This window comes from Euleptes europaea, chromosome 3 (genome assembly GCF_029931775.1).
Source record: "Euleptes europaea isolate rEulEur1 chromosome 3, rEulEur1.hap1, whole genome shotgun sequence".
Classification (NCBI taxonomy): Eukaryota; Metazoa; Chordata; class Lepidosauria; order Squamata; family Sphaerodactylidae; genus Euleptes; species Euleptes europaea.
In genome coordinates, this window is record NC_079314.1 from 96,239,016 (window position 1) to 96,260,294 (window position 21,279).

At 43.4% G+C, this 21,279-nt stretch overlaps 1 protein-coding gene across 1 annotated transcript in view; it reads left to right on the plus strand.

The window, feature by feature from the left end:
* Nucleotides 1–1,050: 1,050 nt before the first annotated feature.
* Nucleotides 1,051–21,279, plus strand: part of STAB2 (stabilin 2) — a 68,280-nt gene continuing 48,051 nt past the window's right edge. The window contains exons 1-10 of the mRNA XM_056846569.1: nucleotides 1,051–1,131; nucleotides 3,066–3,199; nucleotides 4,528–4,646; nucleotides 8,634–8,719; nucleotides 11,387–11,453; nucleotides 14,123–14,319; nucleotides 15,266–15,364; nucleotides 16,552–16,659; nucleotides 18,989–19,120; nucleotides 21,062–21,190. Coding sequence (XP_056702547.1) covers nucleotides 1,051–1,131; nucleotides 3,066–3,199; nucleotides 4,528–4,646; nucleotides 8,634–8,719; nucleotides 11,387–11,453; nucleotides 14,123–14,319; nucleotides 15,266–15,364; nucleotides 16,552–16,659; nucleotides 18,989–19,120; nucleotides 21,062–21,190 — 1,152 coding nt within the window. The remainder of the gene's footprint in view (nucleotides 1,132–3,065; nucleotides 3,200–4,527; nucleotides 4,647–8,633; nucleotides 8,720–11,386; nucleotides 11,454–14,122; nucleotides 14,320–15,265; nucleotides 15,365–16,551; nucleotides 16,660–18,988; nucleotides 19,121–21,061; nucleotides 21,191–21,279) is intronic.

Here is a 21,279-nt window from a genome sequence, read left to right on the forward strand (position 1 = left end):
CTAGATCAAATCAAGCCTGAACTCTCCATAGAAGCTAAAAGGACTAAACTGAGGCTATTGTACTTTGGTCACATTATGAGAAGACAAGAGTCAATGGAAAACCAACATATTCATGCATCCTATCTACGCAGCAGCAGCAGCAGCAGCAGAAGAAGAAGAGTTGGCTTTTATATGCTGACTTTCTCCATCACTTAAGGAAGAATCAAACCAGTTTACAATCACCTTCCCCTCCCCACAACAGACACCCTCTGAGGTAGGTGGGGCTGAGAGAGCTCTAAGAGAGCTGTGACTAGCCCAAGGTCACCCATCTGGCTTCATGTGTAGGAGTGGGGAAACAAATCCAGTTCACCAGATTAGCATCCGCCACTCATGTGGAGGAGTGGGGAATCAAACCTGGTTCCTCCAGATCAGAATCCACTGCTCTTAACCACTACACCACGCTGGCTCCCACTCAACACTCAAAGATGCCGCTTTGACTGCTTCTGATGACCCTCTTATTGAGCTCTCAGCACTGCAGTCAACTGTTATTCCCACATCTTTGCAGAGTTAGCAAATATCAGGCTGGTTTCATTTAAGGAAGGTTTGTGGAAGGTCTGTCCTTTTACAACTACTTCCTCAGATTTCTAGTTTTCACTTGAAACCAACAAAGTTATCTTCTTTTGTCACCAGTGCTTCGTGTCCTTGGAACTGTGCTGTCAACAACCCCAGAAGTTTGAGGAAGGGGAGAGAGAAAAGAGTTCACACAGCAGAGTATGGCAGGAAGCCAACCGGGAAGTGTTAATTGAGTTGGCCATAAGCATTTTCAACAACTCTGTGCATTTGGGCAGTTTTCCTACCTAAGAGCAAGTTTCACATGCTCGCCCTTCTTCACTTGTTTCAGGGATAAGAGAGGTGGGGGAGAACAACCAAGGATACGTTTTGAAATAATCCAGTCTTACGTCCTAATGTGGATAAGTTTAGCCTAATGCAACTTTGCAAAGTTGTTGCTGTATTTTAAAATTAATGACTGAATCATTTCAAAGGGAAAAAATACTCCAACCGTTTCTCATCATGAAGAAGAACTTGGCAGTTTTATTCCTAGTGTCTTCTTTGATTCCAAATGCATATAGTGTAATGAAAGTCACAGCGCAGGTAAGTGGGATGATGCATTTTATGCTCATGTATGTTGATGATAAAGGCTTGCTTTAGTATCTAGAAAGGATAATTTTACATATGTGAGTGCATGCAAGTGGAGGGGAGGGTTATAAGGGTATACAGAATCTACAGTCCAGCCTCTGGATGAGCAAAAAGTTCTTGTAGGGTTGACCTCTGCTCTGTATTTCAAGGAATGATTGCTTATTTCGTATTGACAAAAAGACTTGTAGAAATTAAGAGATGCACTGCAAAAAACAACTTTAATCATAACAAAGATGGTATATTCTAAAAAAATAAAGTTAATTTTTTGAGGTTCGTAATACACCATTTTCTTGTGGCCTTAAAATTGTGTTGCTTACTGTAGAGCTTTTCAGCCTGTAATTCTAGATAGCAGCAGCCATGCACACCTGTTATTATTGCCCCTGTGGCCCAATTCCTTGTCCATTCATCTTAAATGTTACAAATTGTTGATGTAGCCGTAGCTAATAAGCGGAAAGGAAAAAATGCACTCTGCACATGCTCAGGAAAAACAGTCCCAGGACTTTTTGAGAGACTCTGGAACTCAGTCCTAGAATATCATGGCTGATCTAGCACTGAAGTAGACTCTCACTACCAAAGGACTTCAACAGCAGCCCAGTCCTACGTATGCTTGCTCACTGTATTGAAAGAGGTTTGCTTGGAAGCAAGCATGCATAGGATTGCAGCTTAAATTAAGCCGGCGGATACTGACTAGAAATTCCTCTTTGCCAGTCCAGGGAGACTTTACAATATCAGTATTCTCTGGAGGAGAAAAAGCATTGGCTCTCTTGCATGACAAGGGTACACAGATAAACAGCATTAATTCCAAAAAGCAATATCACGTTGTTAAGAGCCCGGAAAGAGCCAGGAAGAAAAAGACCCTGGCTTAATTCCAGCACCTAGGTGTCTCAGTAGGTCCCTTTTACACACAGATCCCAAACTATGAGTTGTATGTTATTATTTGTGTTGGGATAAGAGTAAGATATAAACATTTATACATATATATTAAATATACTTTAAAAATCGGAGTGGAAAAATCTTCGATCATTGTTTTGTATGACATTGGAGGACAAAAAGCATTGGAGATCTCATTTGTCATCAAACACAAAAGATGAGCAGGTGTTCCAAGCAAAGTAACATCCTGCCAGCCCCATACAGAGTGGGGTTACCCTTAGTGATGCTCAACCTTTTACTTAGTGAGACTCATACTACGCATGTGAAGGATAACCTGTTATTCAAAGTGCAGTGGATTGTTAGTCTGTTACGGCAAAAACAAAAAGGAACCTTTATGGTACCGTAGTGTTGCCAACCTTTCTCTCGAAATGACAATTTATCGTCAAACAACAGAGATCAATTCCCCAGAGAAAATGGCAGCTTCGGAAGGCGGACTCTGTGGCATCCCCTCCTTGCTGAACATCCTCCCCTCCCCAGACTCTGACCCCCATCCCCAGACTCCACTCCCTAATCTCCAGAGACTTCCCAAGATATAATTGACAATTAGGGTTGCCAGGTCCCTCTTCACCACTGGAGAGAGATTTTTGGGGCCGAGCCTGAGGAGGGCGGGGTTTGGGGAGGGGAGGAACTTCAATGCCATAGAGTCCAGTTGCCAAAGTGGCCATTTTCTCCAGGTGAACTGATCTCTATCAGCTGGAGATCAGTTGAAATAGCGGGAAATCTCCAGCTAGTACCTGGAGGTTGGCAACCCTACCTCCCCAACCCTACCCTACCCTTAATTTCCAGGAATTTCCCAACAACAACCCTATAATAAGCAGAATTGCAGAAAGGTTCATGTTACAATTTTTCTAAGGACTAAAATGTTCACCATATGTCCTTATATCAAACTACTGTTAAAAGCATAGCTACAACGGCTGGTTGAAAATTTGGATGCATCACAACTTGCTTTTTCCTCCCAGGGGAAGAACAAATGTGATGAGAAGACCTTCATTACCACACAAACCGAATGCCGTCCTTGTTCTCTGAATTTTGATGCTCAGTGTCCTGAAGGCTCTACCAGAATTACCAATGGTTATGGGACGCAAAAATGCAGGTACAACTCTTGGTAATTACTTACTGAGGGTTTCTGCTTTGAAACTGGGCTGTTCAATAACAGTTAATTTTAATCAGAAAACTGCTTCATTTGTACTTTCCAACTCCAAGGGAATAATACTAGTTGAGTGTCTGTAAGACCCAGCCTGTGTAGTTCACTTACCTAAATGGAGAAAAAAATTAATTGTCTTGGATTAGAACTGCTCTCCCACATCCCCAGTTACTGGGAAGAAAGGTGGTTTGCCATTGCCTGCCTCTGCATGGGCTGAGAGAGTTCTGAGAGAACTGTGACATTAGCCCAAGGCCACCCAGCAGGCTTCAGGTAGAGGAGTGGGGAATCGCACTGGGATCTCCATATTAGAGCCTGGCACTCTTAACCGCCATACCACGCTGGAACCCAGAAATGGCATTGCGGCATCATGTGACATCACTTCTCGGCCAGCCTCTGCCCCCAAAATATTCCCACTGCTGTGGGGCCGTGCCTGGGAACCCCATGGTAAACTGTGTAAGAGAGAATTTTATTTCCAGCCGCTCATCAGCTCCTTAAGTGACTTCTTTCTGCTAAATCCTTCAACAGCACTTAATACTGTAGCAGAGTCAGTTCTCTCTGTATAAGCTAGGGATGCCAGGTCCCCTCTGGCTAGGGTTGCCAGCTTCAGGTTGGGAAATACCTGGAGATTGTTGGGGTGGAGTCTGAGGAGGGCGGGGTTTGGGGAGGGGATGGACTGTAATGCCATATAGTCCAATTGCCAAAGCAGCCATTTCCTCCAGGTGAACTGATCTCTATCGGCTGGAGATCAGTTGTAATAGTGGGAGATTTCCAGCCACCACGTGGAGCTTAGTGATTAATGCATTGCATTCATTGATGTGCCATAATCCCACGCCAACAAAAGCTCTTTCCAGTTCTTACATTTGACCACACATATGGGGAGAACATACTATATGCAATACTCATGGTATGTGCAGTCACCATGTTGTCCAAAAGGGTCAACAGACGTATATCTGCTTGGAGTGGCAGTGGGCCACAGGACCCTGCCCCCACCTGAGGCTTGGCAGCCCTGATGCTGCCCTTTCAGACAAAGTAGCGATCTCCTGTATTAGGAGGATCGCATGTAGCATGCACTCCCAATGCATGCAATTGCTGGGCTTCTAGTATACATTACCATAAAGGCTGAAACGGGCTATAAAGAAAACTCAGTATATTTGCAGCGCCTTGCCTCTCTTATGCTGTCTTTCAGGTCATCTTGCTTTACAGATGTTTGAAGGTTCAGAATATTCCATGCAAAGCTGTTTAGAACTTTAACCAAGCCTTAAATGTTTTTCTTCCAGGTTTGGGGGTCAGATCAGGGGGGGCTCTATTATCTCCCTCGAGGGATGTCAGCATACATGTATGAAGGAGTATCAGCAGCCTCAGTGCTGCCCAGGTTATTGGGGACCTGACTGCCTAGGTAAGAGCATTCTCTTGTAGCATGAGTCCCCCCACCCACCCAATAAAAGGATTTGTGCACTTCCTTTTTTATTTTCCAAAGTTCCCACAAGTAATCCATACTGTCATGCTCAGGAATATATATCAGCACTGTCAGGAGCATTTGTTAAAATTGGTTGGAACTATCTTGCTGATGTACTATATTTCCAGAGGTAGCTTTTTGTAGAGAGCACATAATTACCAGAAATATTTACATCAACATCGTCCCATAGTAACTTTCAAAATTTCTTTGAACTCATGAGCTACCTTTCTATTTCATCTGTAGGCTCAGATTAGAAGTGACCAAAATTGTACTTGTTATCTCAATCTGATACCAGTTTCGTTTAAAAAAATTAAATGGATTTAATTTGGTGTACTGTGTTAACTCATATGGAACAACTATTGTAAAGTATACTATGTTTTAATATGTTATTGGTATTGCAAATCCTGTTTATAAATAAATATATAAACTAACTTCTCCTTCAACAAGAGCAACAGGTGAGACTTATGAAAAAAATCTTAAAATCACTGACACCAATGTAGGGTTTTTGTTTTATTTTCTGTTGTTTTACAATAATGCCGCTATGAAAGATGATTGATAAAATATCGGCAATGAAAGTTAATATATTGAGAAGCTCCTGTGAACTGCTCTCTTCTCTTCCAGACAGACAGAACAAATTTAATGATCTGAAACCCTGAGAAAATCAGTGGATTAGCAAGGAAGAAAAGTTCTCTGCTTGCATACACTCTCCCCCCTCCCCGCCCAGTGCAGCAGCCAATCTGAAATAAAAGCTATTATAATGTGTTTTTAGTGTAGCTAATAAATATGCTGCAGTTATCCTAACTGAATAAAGACATCCCTGGTTTTGCTTACTTGTCCCTGTTGCAATCACTGTCCATAATCTTACTTATTGGAAATTCTTTATTAATTTTGTAGTAGGGCTGGAAATTGTCATGCTTCAGGTCCAGGTCCCTCCCCAGAGACTCTGAAACTTTTTTGTGTTTCTATATGTATCTAGTTTCTGTTGCGCTTACCTAGAGATACATACACAGAAAGGCACTTTGCAACACCCAGCCTACCACTGCAGACACTGCAGATGCAGATATTTATTGTACAGCTTTCCCCCCCTGTGCCAAGGAGCTTTGTGCCTGTGCAGCAGCGCTTGTACTACAGGGATAAGTCATACCTTGTTAATAACTAGCAAATAAGCTGAGGTTTGTGGTCACTTTTGCATAGTCCATGAACGAAATCCTTGATTACCAGAAAAGAGGCATGTATCCCCCCCGCTGGGCTGGGGTCAGGCTATTAAATTGACCAACATCAGAGAAGGAATTGCAGTTCAGTTCCTCTTTTTGCCAGCACAGGTGGATGCATTCTTTAATCATTGGCATTGGATCTGGATATATTGTTTGCTTCTTGCATCTGTGCTGTAGAAAGTGATCCCAACGTTAGCTAGGGTCGTGGTCAAACACCAAAGACACAAAGTAACATCCAAGTAGTAAGCCTCAGCTGAACTCTCAAAGGACTTTTTTTCTAAATATTGTCGAAGGCTTTCACAGTCAGAGTTCATTGGTTCTTGTAGGTTATCCGGGCTGTGTGACCGTGGTCTTGGTATTTTCTTTCCTGACGTTTCGCCAGCAGCTGTGGCAGGCATCTTCAGAGGAGTAACACTGAAGGACAGTGTCTCTTAGTGTCAAGTGTGTAGGAAGAGTATATAGTCAGAAAGGGGTTGGGTTGCAGGACAATGACTCAGCTCAAACCCAACCCCTTTCTGACTATATACTCTCCCTACATACTTGACACTAAGAGACACTGTTCTTCAGTGTTACTCCTCTGAAGATGCCTGCCACAGCTGCTGGCGAAACGTCAGGAAAGAAAATACCAAGACCACGGTCACACAGCCCGGATAACCTACAAGGACTTTTTTTCTTTTAACTATGTGCCTTTTAACCGTGGGAAGTGGCAGTAGGCAGTGGGCAGGGAATGGCAGCTATGACAAAGCAGTGTAATTATGCAAGCAGACACAAACAGGTCAAGCACCCCTGGTTGGAAGCATATCCCTATTTTCCTCTGTGAAATGTTGGAAGATATGGTTAAGGCCACATTACAGTCAGTTTGAGGGCTTATAGTTCATTTAACCTGCAAGACTGCATGTGAACTAAATGGCGTCAACAGCTGTTTGAGCTTTGCCATGCATGTAGAGGCCAATTTCACATTCCATTGCTAACATCACAGATAGATGGTTTGTGTGGCATGCTAAACTGGAATCTGGATGCATAATAAAACACTCACTAAACTGGAATCTGGATGCATAATAAAACACTCACCACTTCTTCCGTGTCTATGTTCAATCCAGTCTGACAATCAAAAATGTACCACCTGTGGACAATATGCCCCCAATGTGGTTGCATGAATTAGCCTTTGCGCTAGTATACCACTAATATACCATTTTTGGTGTCAGAGTGAACAATAATGTCCAGAATATTCTGGCATGTGACAATCAAGAGGAAATGCTTTGCCTGCCAAGATACAATTGTAGAACAATATAATAAAGCTTACCCGAAGGACAGGCTGCCCCTCTATTGTAGTGGAAAAAAGAAGCAACCAGGAAATGGAATGAAGTTGTCAGCAGTTTGCAAATGGCTGCTTTCCGCCCAAAAAAATTCATTTAGTGCACAGCCGAAAAACATTGTTTTAACTAGAATAATTCCAAGAGGGCTTACAACCCTATCTAATAATTTGTCAAAAATAGACTTTTAAAATGTATGACCTACAAGCAGCTCTTCTGCAAGTTGTATTCCCTACCTCTCCTGCCCCCCGCCCCCCATCATTCCATTTATTTATTTTCTTCATAAAGTTAGTGGGTCTCTTGGGGAAAAGGTTAGCAAGAACTTGTGTTCAAGTGCCTGAGCTCAGTCAATAGGGATTCCTTCATCCCAACCAATAACAGCAAGGAAAACCTATTGGGTCAACTCATAGAATCATAGTGTTGGAAGAGACCACCAGGGTCATCAAGTCCAACCCCCTGCACAATGCAGGAAATTCACAACTACCTCCCCCCTCCACACCCCTAGTGACCAGAAGATGGCCAAGATGCCCTCCCTCTCATCATCTGCCTATGGTCACAGAATCAGCATTGCTGACAGATGGCCATCTAACCTCTTCTTAAAAACCTCCAGGGAAGGAGAGCTTACCACCTCCCGAGGAAGCCTGTTCCACTGAGGGACCGCTCTAACGGTTAGAAAATTCTTCCTAATGTCTAGACGGAAACTCTTTTGATTTAATTTCAACCCGTTGGTTCTGGTCCAACCTTCTTGAGCAACAGAAAACAACTCGACACCCTCTTCTATATGACAGCCCTTCAAGTACTTGAAGATGGTTATCATATCCCCTCTCAGTCTTCTCCTCTTCAGGCTAAACATACCCAGCTCCTTCAACCTTTCCTCATAGGACTTGGTCTCCAGACCCCTCACCATCTTTGTTGCCCTTCTCTGGACACGTTCCAGCTTGTCTACATCTTTCTTAAATTGTGGTGCCCAGAACTGAACACCTCTAGCTGAGGTCTAACCAGAGCAGACTAAAGCGATACCATCACTTCGCGTGATCTGGACACTATACTTCTGTTGATGCAGCCCAAGACTGCATTTGAAAGAACTCATGTTCTTGATTGGTAGTGTTGCCAACTGTTTTATGGAAGGACTGCTTTTACAGCAAGTGGACGTAACAGGACATCTTTGTAGCCTTAGCTTCAAAGCTTTTAAAAAAAATAGCTTGAGGAATGTTAAGGTCTTGCACCATACTTCTCTGGGTATTGGTCTAAGTAAGAAAAACTGAAAAGCCAGTACTCTTCTGGTTAGCTGGAAGCCCTGCTTTCCATGCATATCCTCTTTTTAAAGTATCTGTCTGAGAAGATACATCCAAGGTCAAGCCCTACTATAATACGTATCTCTGTTGATTGCTCACTTGCAGAATGTCCAGGCGGAGCAGCATCCCCCTGCAATAACAGAGGACATTGCTCTCAGGGCATTACTGGGAAAGGAATCTGTACCTGCCAGGTACGTGCTTATCATTCTTCAAAGCAATATTGCATTATCACAACTTGAAAGAGGCACAGAAATCAAGCAACACCTAGAATGGGATTTCATAGGCCTTAACTAGACAAGACAATGGAGCTTGGCTCACTGGTGAACTATCTGCTTTGCATGCAGAAGGTTCCAGGCTCAACTTCTGGTGCCTCCAGTTAAAGGATCTCAGTCAGTAGATGTTCGGAAAGACCTCTGCCTGTTTGATGAGAGATTCTGCCAGTCAAGAGCAGACAACACTGAGCTAGGTGGAGCAATGGTCCAACAGCTTAATGTGTTCTAATTAGTGATTTAAAGTGTCTGAATAACCCATCAAGGACACTCCATGTCTTGTCTAGTTAGTAAATGTCTAAAGAGAAAGGAATTCCCAATACCAAAGGGTAGAATTTTAAGCTAATTGCCTCTCTTGCTAACATGAACACACAAAGTTGCCTTATACTGAATCAGACCCTTGGTCCATCAAAGTCAGTATTGTCTAATCAGACTAGCAGTGGCTCTCAGGCAGAGGTCTTTCACATCACCTACTTGCCTAGTCCCTTTAACTGGAGATGCCAGGGATTGAATCTGAATCCTTCTGCATGCCAAGCAGATGCTCTACCACTACGGTTGCCAGCTCTGGGTTGGGAAATACCTGGAGATTTTGGGGGCGGAGACTTAGGACACGCGGGAGGGACTTCAATGCCATAGAGTCGAATTGCCCAAGCAGCCATTTTCTCCAAGTGAACTGATCTCTATCGGCTGGAGATAAGTTGTAATAGTGGAGATCTCCAGCTAGTACCTGGAAGTTGGCAACCCTATCTACCACTGAGCCACAGCTCCTCCCCTAACTCTGATACATAACTCTGATTCTTCTGTTCTTGTTACTGGTTGGTGATAATGTAATTCTGGAACACTTCTTTTTAATCCTCAGGGCCACTTCATGTTACACCTGTCTACTGTGACTATAGGCTGCCCAGGCCGTGAGCTCCCCAAGGGGAAAAGATGCTTGTGTGCACACTGCTTCCGACATGGAGATAATGTCCCTGTAGGAAAATGTTTATGTGTACAGTGGCCCCTTTGGGTTACTTCCCATGCCTCTTTAAAAAAAGGCACAGCTGTATTCCAAGGAGGAACGCCAGCATCGTAATTCACAAAAGCCAGTATTGCATAATGGCTAAGAATGAGCTGTGAACCTAGAAGTCTGATTCAAATCTCACTTTACAGAAAGTTGCATGTAATTTGTCATTGAATTTCCTAGTGAAAAACAGCCTTTGGAAGTAAAATCTTGAGAGGAACATCAGAGGGAGAAGGTTGCTAGTCCTTTTCTCTTAGGGTTGAAGTGCCTCCCTTCCCCAAACCCCGCCCTCCTCAGGCTCCGCCCCAAAAAACTCCCGCCGGTGGTGAAGAGGGACCTGGCAACCCTATTTTCTCTTGAATTATTTTGCTATTCAAAATAAATGTATGGAGGCAAGCAAGCAGCTTTTCTCCCTTCAATAAAAAGATGCTGGATTTGGTGGCTTTCTCCATGTGGTCTTGGGGGAATGGGAAGGCAGTGAAGACAAGAGCTGAGCAAAAAAGCATAGGCTAAGGGGGGAAAGCAAGAAGCTCTGCCCTGCACTGTTGCTCGTCTTGAGACTGTAGTCTCTCAGGACAGTTTTTTTCATTTTTTTAAAGCAACAGGGGATACAGTCATCAAATGGCCATCTTAAATGCCTGTTCTCTGAGGATATGTACAAATAAGGAGAATGAGAAAATAGGAAATGAAGGAGCTTTGTTTATGATCTTCAACTAGCCACTGACAGCAGAGTAGCCTACATCAGGATGATCACATTAACCCTAGTTGAACTAAACCATAGTTTTGTAGTAGTAGTGTCTATGATACCACTAACCTTTTCTTGCTGAGTTTGCAAGCTAACCAAGAGTTCAAGCACTTTTCATATGTCAATGAACATTGTTTGTTTCAAATTGCTTTCGTCTTGGACAGTTAACTGAAAATTTTACAGAATAGTTAGATTAATTTCTTTTCAACAGAGGTTGAGTTAAGATTGGCCTTCTTATCTTGCTATATAACTTGCACATGCTGATTGGTTTATTTGCACTTATGTTGATTATATCATATTTAGTTATGAACCAAACAGTTATCTAGATAATAATCACATGATTATAATAGAACAGATTTAGAGAAATTAGATAATTTTCTGTAAATATGCGCAGCTGTGACAAACAAATCAGATTTCTCTGGATAAAGTCTCAGAAGAAGACTAGGTGAGATTTCTGGGCTTTTTGATAATCCTTAAAAGCAATGAGACAAAAGCTGAAAGCTGATTTTCTTCTTATTGTATTACCTGCAATTGAGCATTGCTAGGAACTTTGATAATTTTAGCATTTATCTTCACATAATTGTAGGGTTAATTTTTGTTTCTTTCATTTTTCACAGAGGAAACCAGTGCTCCATTTCACTATTTTATGTGACTTGTGTAATTTTCCACATAGAGAGTTTGCAGCTGAGGAATGGGGAATCAGAAGAGTTGTCTAGGTATATTTTGTGGCTAGTCAGTCCTTGGTTGCAACATTGCCATTGCTTGCCATTGGTAGCTGTCTTAATTTCAGCTGTTAGCTCCAGTATAGCCCTTATGTTTAAATGGCATTTTTCTTTTGCAGAAAGGATTTTCTGGAGTTGCTTGTGAAACATGTGATAAAGATCTTTTTGGACCTCTCTGTATGTCAGGTATACATTCTCTTTAAAAATAATGCAGTGATATAGATGTATTACCACCCAACACACTGCATAGACAATCATGGGTAATGTTGTGTAAACGTCATTTTACAGGCATCCAAAGCAAACCTGTTGGTCTTATCCAGACAAGAGTCTTGCAGGTTTCTTACAAGGAACAGCCAATGGGTTGGATCCAGTAGATGATTTCCAACATGCTACAGCCCTTGAGCAAGTGAAAGCATGCTAAAAAGATAGGGCTGCCAGCTTCGGGTTGGGAAATACCTTGATATTTTGGGGGTGGAGCCTGAGGAGGGTGAGGTTTGGAGAGGGGGAGGGACTTCAATGCCATAGAGCCCAATTGCTTGTGGCCATTTTCTCCAGGAGAACTGATCTCTATTGGCTGGAGATCAATTGTAATAGCAGGAAATCTCCAGACACCACCTGGAGGTTGGCAACCCTAAAAAAGACCATGTTGGCAGCTTGCACTTAGTTAAACTTATTGTATCCTGACCTACATTTCCAGTTGTGCAAGACATTGTGCCAGTAATTATTAGCTGGTTCTATCTGGTTTAAATTGCGGTATATCTAGCACTATTGCTTGTGCAAGCGGCACAAATGCTCTAGGTTGCATTATTGTAGGTATGTATCCTCCACACCCTTGCCTTGTGTGGCTTTGCCTCTAGTTTATTGAGCCATGGAGGGACAGGTATCTAGCCCAAGAGAAGCAGCCAGGAGTACAGGCTGCCTGTAAACAGCATGACTGTGTGGTTGAATATCGTTGACATAGGTTTTCCAGGAACTAAGCCAGTATAGTTCTGTGCAATAACCATTTCTCAGATTCCTGGCATATAGGGATGTTTCCTGCAGATATCTTCTGTGCTAAGTATAGAGGGGAACTGCAGTAATCAGGATATTGGTTATCAGGTGCTGACTTTCTGAGAACGTATTGAGGACATTTCCTACAGATGTTTCCCATGCAGTACAGCTGAATGATTTACCCATGACCTACTTCTAGCTAGAAAGAAAACACAGAAACCAGTGTAGCCCAAATTGTAAAACAGTCAGCTTTGGAGACCTAGATAAATATCCCAACCAGTCAAGCTGTCTTGGAAAAGCAACTATTTCATTCTACAATGTTACATGGAAATAGGACTTACTTATCAGGATCACTTGGAGGATAAACAGCATAACTTCTGAAAGTGAATAATGTCAACACAGTTAAGAGAAACAATCAGTAGTGACTGTTACCAACATGCCTGTTCAAAAATATATAATTATGAGTTTAATCACATGACTAGCTAGCTATATGGCTTGGAGCTTCTTTCTGGTTCTATCTGCAAATCATTACCACAAGCCTAGCATGTGCTTGTCACAATAACTTTTTAAAAATGTTTTGAGCAATGATGTGTCTGGGCTTCCACACAACCTATATACCATTATCTGGAGAGGGCGGGGAAATGGCCAGTTATTAAGATTCTGCACATGGAAATTAACTATAGAAAATGTGTACTCGTTTCTAACTTAATGAAAATATGAACCCAATCCCCTCCCTTTAAAGCAATATTTAATATTTTGCATCTAATCACTGCAATTTATGACAATTTGTAGTCTCTGAAAATCTTAGGAAATACCCATTGTAACTGTCTGCTTTTCGCAGTTATATAAAAGGACAGTAAAACTCAGTGAGGGGGAGAGTAACTCTGCAGGTCACCTGAGTAATGGGGGGGGGGGTTTTCCACTCAAAAGAGGTTGTTAATGTTACCCCTGTAAATGATCATGTCTATAGACATCATCTATAGACATTTTGCCAATTGTCCTGCACTCTGCAGGCAGGCCCTGTCAGGTCTCTTCTGGAGCAGTGCCCTCAGGGCTAGATAGCAAGTCTTGGGAGCATCAACAGATGCTGGCAGCCAGGAGCTGGCACAGGCACTTGCACCTAGTGGACCAGTTGATCCAGCAAAGCAGACTTCCCAAGCCTCATCCTAAATAAGCTGGGAGATAATCGGGCTCAGCTGCCCTGCTGGCGGGTGTTGAGCTCCTGTTGCTGCACTGTGCTGTAGCCACAGGATCCTGAAAATAAGTATCAACCTCACTGCTTGGCTCTGGGATGGTATTGTGCACTGCCAGTCTGGCATTTTGCCTTCTTTGGGCCACTTCGTCCCAGGCCTTCTGTGGCCGTTGTTCCTGCAGAGAAGGGACAGGTTCCAGGAGGCTATGGGCCTGGGTTCGAGACCTGTGCAGTGGAGGCATGGTGGCTACCTCCGGGGCCATAGAGTTCTGGGGCAAGTGCTGGAGTGCCCCTTCTCCCATGTATGCTGGCACTTCCACATCACGCTGGAAGTGAAGTCATCGTGCACAGACACTGATCACCGCCCCCTGTACCTGCCTCCGAACATCTCCTGCCAGTTATCAAGAGGGACCTGGTGACCCTAACTGGCATGTAACTGCTTGGTAAGCTCATATTCAGTTTCATCATAGTAGATGGTGAAAGAACTCTCCATTCTCTTGCTTCCCTGGATTAATGATCAGGGACAGAAGATTCTCTTTACCATGTAGCAGAACAATAACAGAAGACAGATCTTTAGTTAATATGGGGGGGGGGTTTGAATGCAATCAGTGTTTGTTTCTTTCTTTTCCCTTCTGATTTTTCTTTCTTTCTTTCACTTTTTTCTCCTCCCTAGCCATCAACCCATGCTTGGAACAGGTCTGTGATCCCCATGCTGACTGCATCTACCTTGGTCCCAGTCATCATACATGTTCATGCCAGAATGGCTACAAAGGAGATGGCCAAGTTTGCACTCCAATAGATCCTCGGCAGACAAAATCTGTGCATTGTCCTGCAGAGTCCACTGAATGTAAATATGATAGCCCTGGAAAGGTAGGTATCACAAGTCTGCTGTCTAGGCCCCTTGTTCTTTTAGCGTTTCCCACCCACGCACACATTCTCTTCCTTGGTGGGGGAAAGAGGAATACTGAATGTGAGGTCAGTAGTGGTTAAGAGCGGCAGGCTCCAATCTGGAGAACCGGGTTCGATTCCCCACTCCTCCGCATTAAGCCTGCTGGGTGACCTTGGGCCAGTCACAGTTCTCTCAGAACTCTCTCAGCCCACGCAGAGGCAGGCAATGGCAAACCACCTCCGAATGCCTCTTGCCTTGAAAACCCTACGGGGTCGCCATAAGTCAGCTATGACTTGATGGCACCTTCCACCCCCCACTATTTTAAAGTTTTAAAAACATGGCCGTGTTAAGAGCCATGTGGAATGCTGGGACCAAACCAAGCCCCTCCCGGGCGTCGCTTCCACCCTTGTGGTGTGACCCCCAAGCGCCCATTTTGTGGTTTGGCTGGAGAACTTAGCTGGTTTCTTTGTCACTGGAGTTTAAGAATCAGTTGGATACCTGCTTGTCGGGGATCATACAGTTGTAGTTCCTGCATTGGCTGGGGGTTGGACTAGCTGACCCTGGTAAATAAACTAGCCCTGTTTATAAGAATAAATAAAGGTAAATATAGCCCTGTTTATAAGAACAGGTGCCCACGGACAATTTACAGAACTTCTTTTCATCTTCTAATAATTTTTTTTCTTTTCTTTTTTTTAAAGGAAGGTCAGGTAAATCTTTGCAATTCTTTTTTTTTAAAAAAAATCCTGGTAGTTTGGGTATGTAGCAGTTACACCATAGTGAACTGATGCAAATAGATTCTTACCTTCGTCTTGAGCGGCCATTAAGGGAAATTGTCACCCTCTTCCAATTTATATTTTAGACAATGTTGAGACTTCCTTCTGCTATCACAGCAATATTCGCTGATTTAAACTGTGTTTTTGTCCTCAGGTTCTTACACCCCACAGAGGAGTGAGGTCCACACCGCCAAAACTTCTTGTCCGTTTAGAACAGATGCCAGACTACTCCATTTTCAGGGGTTATATTATTGCAAGTATTTGTGTGTTTTTTTCCTTTACACATGAACACACATGAAGCTGCCTTATACTGAATCAGACCCTTGGTCCATCAAAGTCAGTATTGTCTACTGAGACCAGCAGCGGCTCTCTAGGGTCTTAGGTAGAGGTCTTTCACATCACCTACTTGCCTGGTCCCTTTAACTGGAGATGCCGGGGAGTGAACCTGGGACCTTCTGCATGCCAAGCAGATGCTCTACCACTGAACCACAGCCCCTCCCACATGCTTGTTCACTTTCTCCATGAACATGAAAAGGATGGTGAGGCAGGACTTACTTTGGCAGATGCCATGCTGATTTCCCCCCAATAGGCCTTGTTCCTCTATGCACCTAATAATGTTATCTTTGACTACAGTTTCTGTTAATTTGCCTGGGACAAATGTTAGGCTAACTGAGCTGTAATTTCCTTTAGAACTGGCATGTGATGTTACACTTGTACATTACTAAATTCTCTCACTGCCTTCAAATTCCTCCTCCAAACTCACCTTTTAACTGAATCTCTTGGCACAGTCTAAGTCTTCCCTACTCTAACTCAGTCTCTGAGCCCATTCCTGAAGCAGGGGACTGAAGCTCCTTAGGAGCCGGCGTGACTTTGCGCCAGCTTAGGTGCCACCTTATCACAGAATAAGGAGGCATCTACGCCAGCGCGGGTGCAAACATGCCGGCGTCTGGATGCCTCCGGCCCCCACCACCAGCGCAGCCACACAGGCAGGGCTTTCCCGGGAGGCAGCTTCCACAGCCCCTTTCACCCCGGGAACACCCCCTTGAGCACCTTTTTGGGTGACGCAGGCTTGCTGTTTGCTATGGGGCATTTTCCCCTTTTTTCCTTTATTTTTAAAAGTGCTTTTTCTCCCTCCGCGGCAGCCGGGAAGCCTCTGAGGAGGCTGCATGGCTGCGCCACTCCCAGCCACCGCAGATCCATGCCCCCCTTCAAGAATGGGCTGTTAGCCACTTATAATTGGAATAAATGAAGATTATTCCTGTTTACCCCCACCTCTACTTCTCTCCCCTCCTATTGAGTCTGATATGTAACATTTTAGACTGTAAACTCCTTGGGGCATTATCTTGCACTCTGCATAGTGCCATCCACGCACACTGAAAAGTCACGTATAAAATTATAGAAAGAAAATGAAAGTATATTTGTCTTCCTTTATTGTAACAGCAATATAACCTGGCAAGCGAAATAGAAGCAGCTGGCACCTATACCATTTTTGCCCCGGATGACTATTCAATTAAAAGTTACCTCAAGAGTAAACAGATGACCTCTCTGGTATGTATTGGTTTTGTAGTTCTCTGGTTTTTGTTCAGGCATAACTGCTCCAGAGCTTTCCTTGCATTTGGTGCTTCGGAACAAAACTGAAAATGCAGACATTGCTCATATGAAAGGAGTGCGGACTCTATGGCATTATACCCCACTGAAGTTCCTCCCCTCTCCAAACCCCATGCCCCTCAGGCTGCACCCCCAAAATCTCTGGGTATTCTCTATTCCACAGCTGGCAACCCTAAATATAGGCCATGATCATTAAACTAGAAACTTGTCTTATAATTAATTTTCAACAACAATTTGATCTTGGTTTTATATTTATCACATTTTATCACACCCTTCTTCCAAGACTCTCAGGTAGCATACATGGTTCTACCCTCATCGTTCAAATGTTACAGAGGCCTTGAAATCACCACAAAAACTTTCTGTTTTGGGAGTTCCCCACTTCCCCATCACACACTGGCCTGTTTTGGATCAGGACCACAGGACAATGGAGAGAGGGCTTAAGCCTCCTCTCCCCCATTTTCCAAACGTTTCCCCAGTGGGGCAGATAGTGTGCACCCGGGGCTGTTTCAGGTCAGTAAAACAGTGCAGGGTAGGGCTGTCATTAGGGTTGCCAACTCCGGGTTGGGAAATACCTGGAGATTTGGGGAGCGGAGCCTGAAGATGGTGGGGTTTGGACGGAGAGACTTTAGTGGGATATAATGGCATACAGCCCACCTTCCAAAGTGGTCATTTTCTCCAGATGAACTGATCTCTGTACCCTGGAGATCAGTTGTAATAGCGGAAGATCTTCAGCCACCACCTGGAGATTGATATCCTTAGCTGCCATCCAAACACTGGCAACAAACAAGAGGTGAATGGGGGGCATGTAAATATGCGACATCACTTCTGGCGTGACCCCTGAAGTGACACTATCACGTCAGAGCAATACTCTAGGATTCTCCCCATACTCTATGGTTTTGCCATAGACTTGTGGGGCAGACCTAGAGCATCACATCAACATGATGCCATCACGTCCAAGGTCATGCTGGAAGTGACAATGCAGTATTGGAATGCCATGCATCCCCCCCCCATTCTCCCCACCACACACACACACTCTATTGAGTGGCAGCATGTAAGCTGGGCTGCCAATGGGAGGTCTCTCACCATAGTGTGAGATCTGGCAGCCCTAGTGCAGGGGAAGACCTAAGACCTCCCTCCCTATGTACCACATTCCCAGTTCAAATAGGGCTCACCACATGCTTTAATGTGTGGGAGTTAAGTCCTCAGCAGGCATCTCCCAGGCCATGTGGACTTTTATCATGTGTGAATCAGTAGAAGGTTCCAGTTCTTAGAGCACCCAGTGAGCTCAGGGCAGAAGAGGAATTTGAAACTGGTTGTCTCAATCTTTGTCTGGCACTAGAACCACCACACACAGTGGCTTTCTGTCCTTGCTCATGATGTGCACATTAATCCCATTGTTATCTCTGAATAAGTTTAGGAAGTCCTGCAAAAGCCTGCAAATCTTGCTTACAGAGGCAACAACAGAATGTGTTCACACTGTGGGTCAAGCTCTGTTTACTTATTTATCATGTTTCCATCTTGCCCTAACCTCCATGGACTCAAGGCAGCAAACAGTGCCGCAAACAAGTTGCAAAGACTGGGAGTAGACCCGGAGGTTAAAACTGCTCTGGAACAAACCAAACTGAGTGGCGCTACAAGCCGGAGCTGCAGGGGCCACTCAGCCCAGCAGTCCAAGCAGTGGGCATATTGGCTCACCCGTTGCTTCCTTTTTCAAACTGACTGCAGTAAAATGGATGAGGTGACATCAATTACTATTACTGATGTTAAGAACATAAGAAAAGCCATGCTGGATCAGACCAAGGCCCATCAAGTCCAGCAGTCTGTTCACACAGTGGCCAACCAGGTGCCTCTACGAAGCCCACAAACAAGACAACTGCAGCAGCGTTATCCTGCCTGTGTTCCACAGCACCCAAAATAATAGGCATGCTCCTCTGATCCTGTTCAGAGCCAAATGGTCCCTGAGGAGCTGGCAGAGTTGCTGGGGCTTGACTGGGCTTCTACCTGTCCACCAGTGGCCCATGGGAAATTTCCCTGTAAGATAAATGGCCAATCCGGCCCTGGTGAGGACCCAACTGATAATAGGCCTGTGAACCATAATGGCCTCTTTCACTTCACCTAAAAATATTTTGACTTTCTCCAGCCTAAGAGGGATTGAGAGCAGAGCTTTTAAAATACTGGTTTCCGCTGACTGGTTTTGTCATAAAAAGTTTGGCATATACGCCCTGCTAATGTACTGGTTAATAATTAAATTTAATAATATTATTCTCAGGATGAAGACCAAATCCGGTTCCATGTTCTTCTAGAGGAGAAGCTCTTCAAGAATGACTTGCATAACGGGATGTTCAGGGACACCATGCTTGGTTTTTCATTTAGAGTAGGATTCTTCATCCATGATGCTCAGGTGCCGTATATACAATCAGACTGTTAGAATAGCTTTGTTATTTATTCTAATACCTGATCCAGGAAATGGCTTAATGTTTGCTTGACTTAGTGTCTTGTAAGAGGCTCTGTTGGCTTCAGCTAGCAGCATATTAATGTTTGACATGACTTGAGTTCACCTAGGGGCACCATTAGTGTAAGTGTATTTACATTCCCAGTTAATGAGGCTACGCGTCATATGTAAAAATTAGACACCTACATTACGTGCTGATCTAAGAACTCGTTTTAGAATTTAGAAAGCGAGATGGAGAGCTAATGACCCAACATTGCCTTCTGGCCTCATCTAGAGTTCCCTTGTCTTAGTATTACAAGACTAACCCACCACATGTGCTTCTGGGAATCTCCAGGCATGTAACCGAGCAGCAAAGTACGGCCACAGTATCGGTCAGTGCCGTTGCACTGGAGAAGGGATGGTTTAGCTTCTGACCCCAAGTGGAAAATGATTCATGCATGTGCTCACACTCACACATCAGGCTGCTTTAAGGAGGAAAAAGAGAGAGGTGCCTTCATGGTAGACAGGTTGTTTATAGAAGTGTTAGTCCAAAAGAAAAATCCAAAACGGCAAGGACAAAATCCATGTAACACCTTTTATTAGGACCCACCCTAATGACACATAACAAGGTGAAAACTTGAGTTCACCAGAACACCAGGCCAGATGTTACAGAAGGAGATAGGGGCTTCACTGTGCCTGTCTTCTTTACCCTCATGGAGTTTAAAGCAATTGGGAAGGGCCATGACGATCAGGGAATGGTGCAGGAGCACAGCGATAAAACCCTCCTTCCCCACTACCTCTCATCCACATTTGGTGCTTGCTTCTCTGCACCTATAAAGCAGGGAGGGGTCTAATTTTTATCTGAAAGGGGGCGCATGGGTGAATGTAAGGAAAAGGAGGGTGCAAGCACTCACATGCCCCTAGAGATTTTTGACATCTCACACAACAAGGGAGACACTCAAATAAGAGTTTGTGGCTGACCCCATCAAGTTCAGTGGTAACTCTTGCACCAGCAATTCCAGAAAAAAAATCAACTTATCCTTATTTGAGTGCCTTGTGTTCTAATGATAAACACTATAGTAATGTCCTGTTATGGCCAAGATATGCATGCACATCAACAGAGCCGATCACATGCGTGAAGATAAACAGGGGTGACATTCTTCAGAAGATCTGATTTCAGCACTTCTGCAAATAGGGCCTTTTAATTTGTTTTATTTATTATTCCATTTTCTATCCCACTCTTCCCCCACCAAGCAGAGCTCAGAGCGGCTTCCAACAAGTTAAAATGTGTGTAGTACTAACAAGATAAAAAAAACCCATACATAATAATTGAATCTAGATTAATAATAAACCCAAATTTAAAATCCGAATAAGAAACTGTTCTCAGAATCTTGAACTGTACTGGTTCTGTAACAATTTACATTACTAAATATTCTGTGGCTAATATTTTCTTGAAAAAATTCATCACAAAAGGGAAAAAAATAGGATAACTGAAAACCCAACTACAAAAGTGTTCCTCTTAATCTTTTATCTTCACTGCTACATAATTTTGTCTCTATATCTGTCTATATCAGACGAGTAATTTGTCTTTTGCGATTCTCGTCACTTTTACAAAATCAAAAATGAATATCCACTTTAAAGGAAAAGATAGCCTGGAACACTGAATGTTGAGTGACTGATCTGGAGCAGATGCTGCATCCAAATAGTTTCTGAAAAGCACGAAGAAAAATGGGAGGGGGGGGGAAGCCAACTATAATCCAAATGGTCTTGATTGCCTTCATTGCTGGGTAAAGGACATATCTAAAAGATATTGCTCACTTACTAATAAAGAAGAAACTATTTGCTCTATAAAGTTCACAAAATCAATATTTGTGTCAGTGCATTCCCCTAACGATAACAATTTTTATGTAGCTCTACATAAATGAAGCACCTATAAATTATCCAAATGTTGCAACTGAAAAAGGAATTATCCATGGACTGGGAAAAGTAATGGAAATCAAGAAGAACCGATGTGATACCAATGATACTGCAATAATAACTGTAAGTTGTGTCCTTCTGTGTAAGTTTTAAATATTTATGTATTTATGTTATTTATTTATTTATTTTTAAAATTTTAATATATTTTTAAA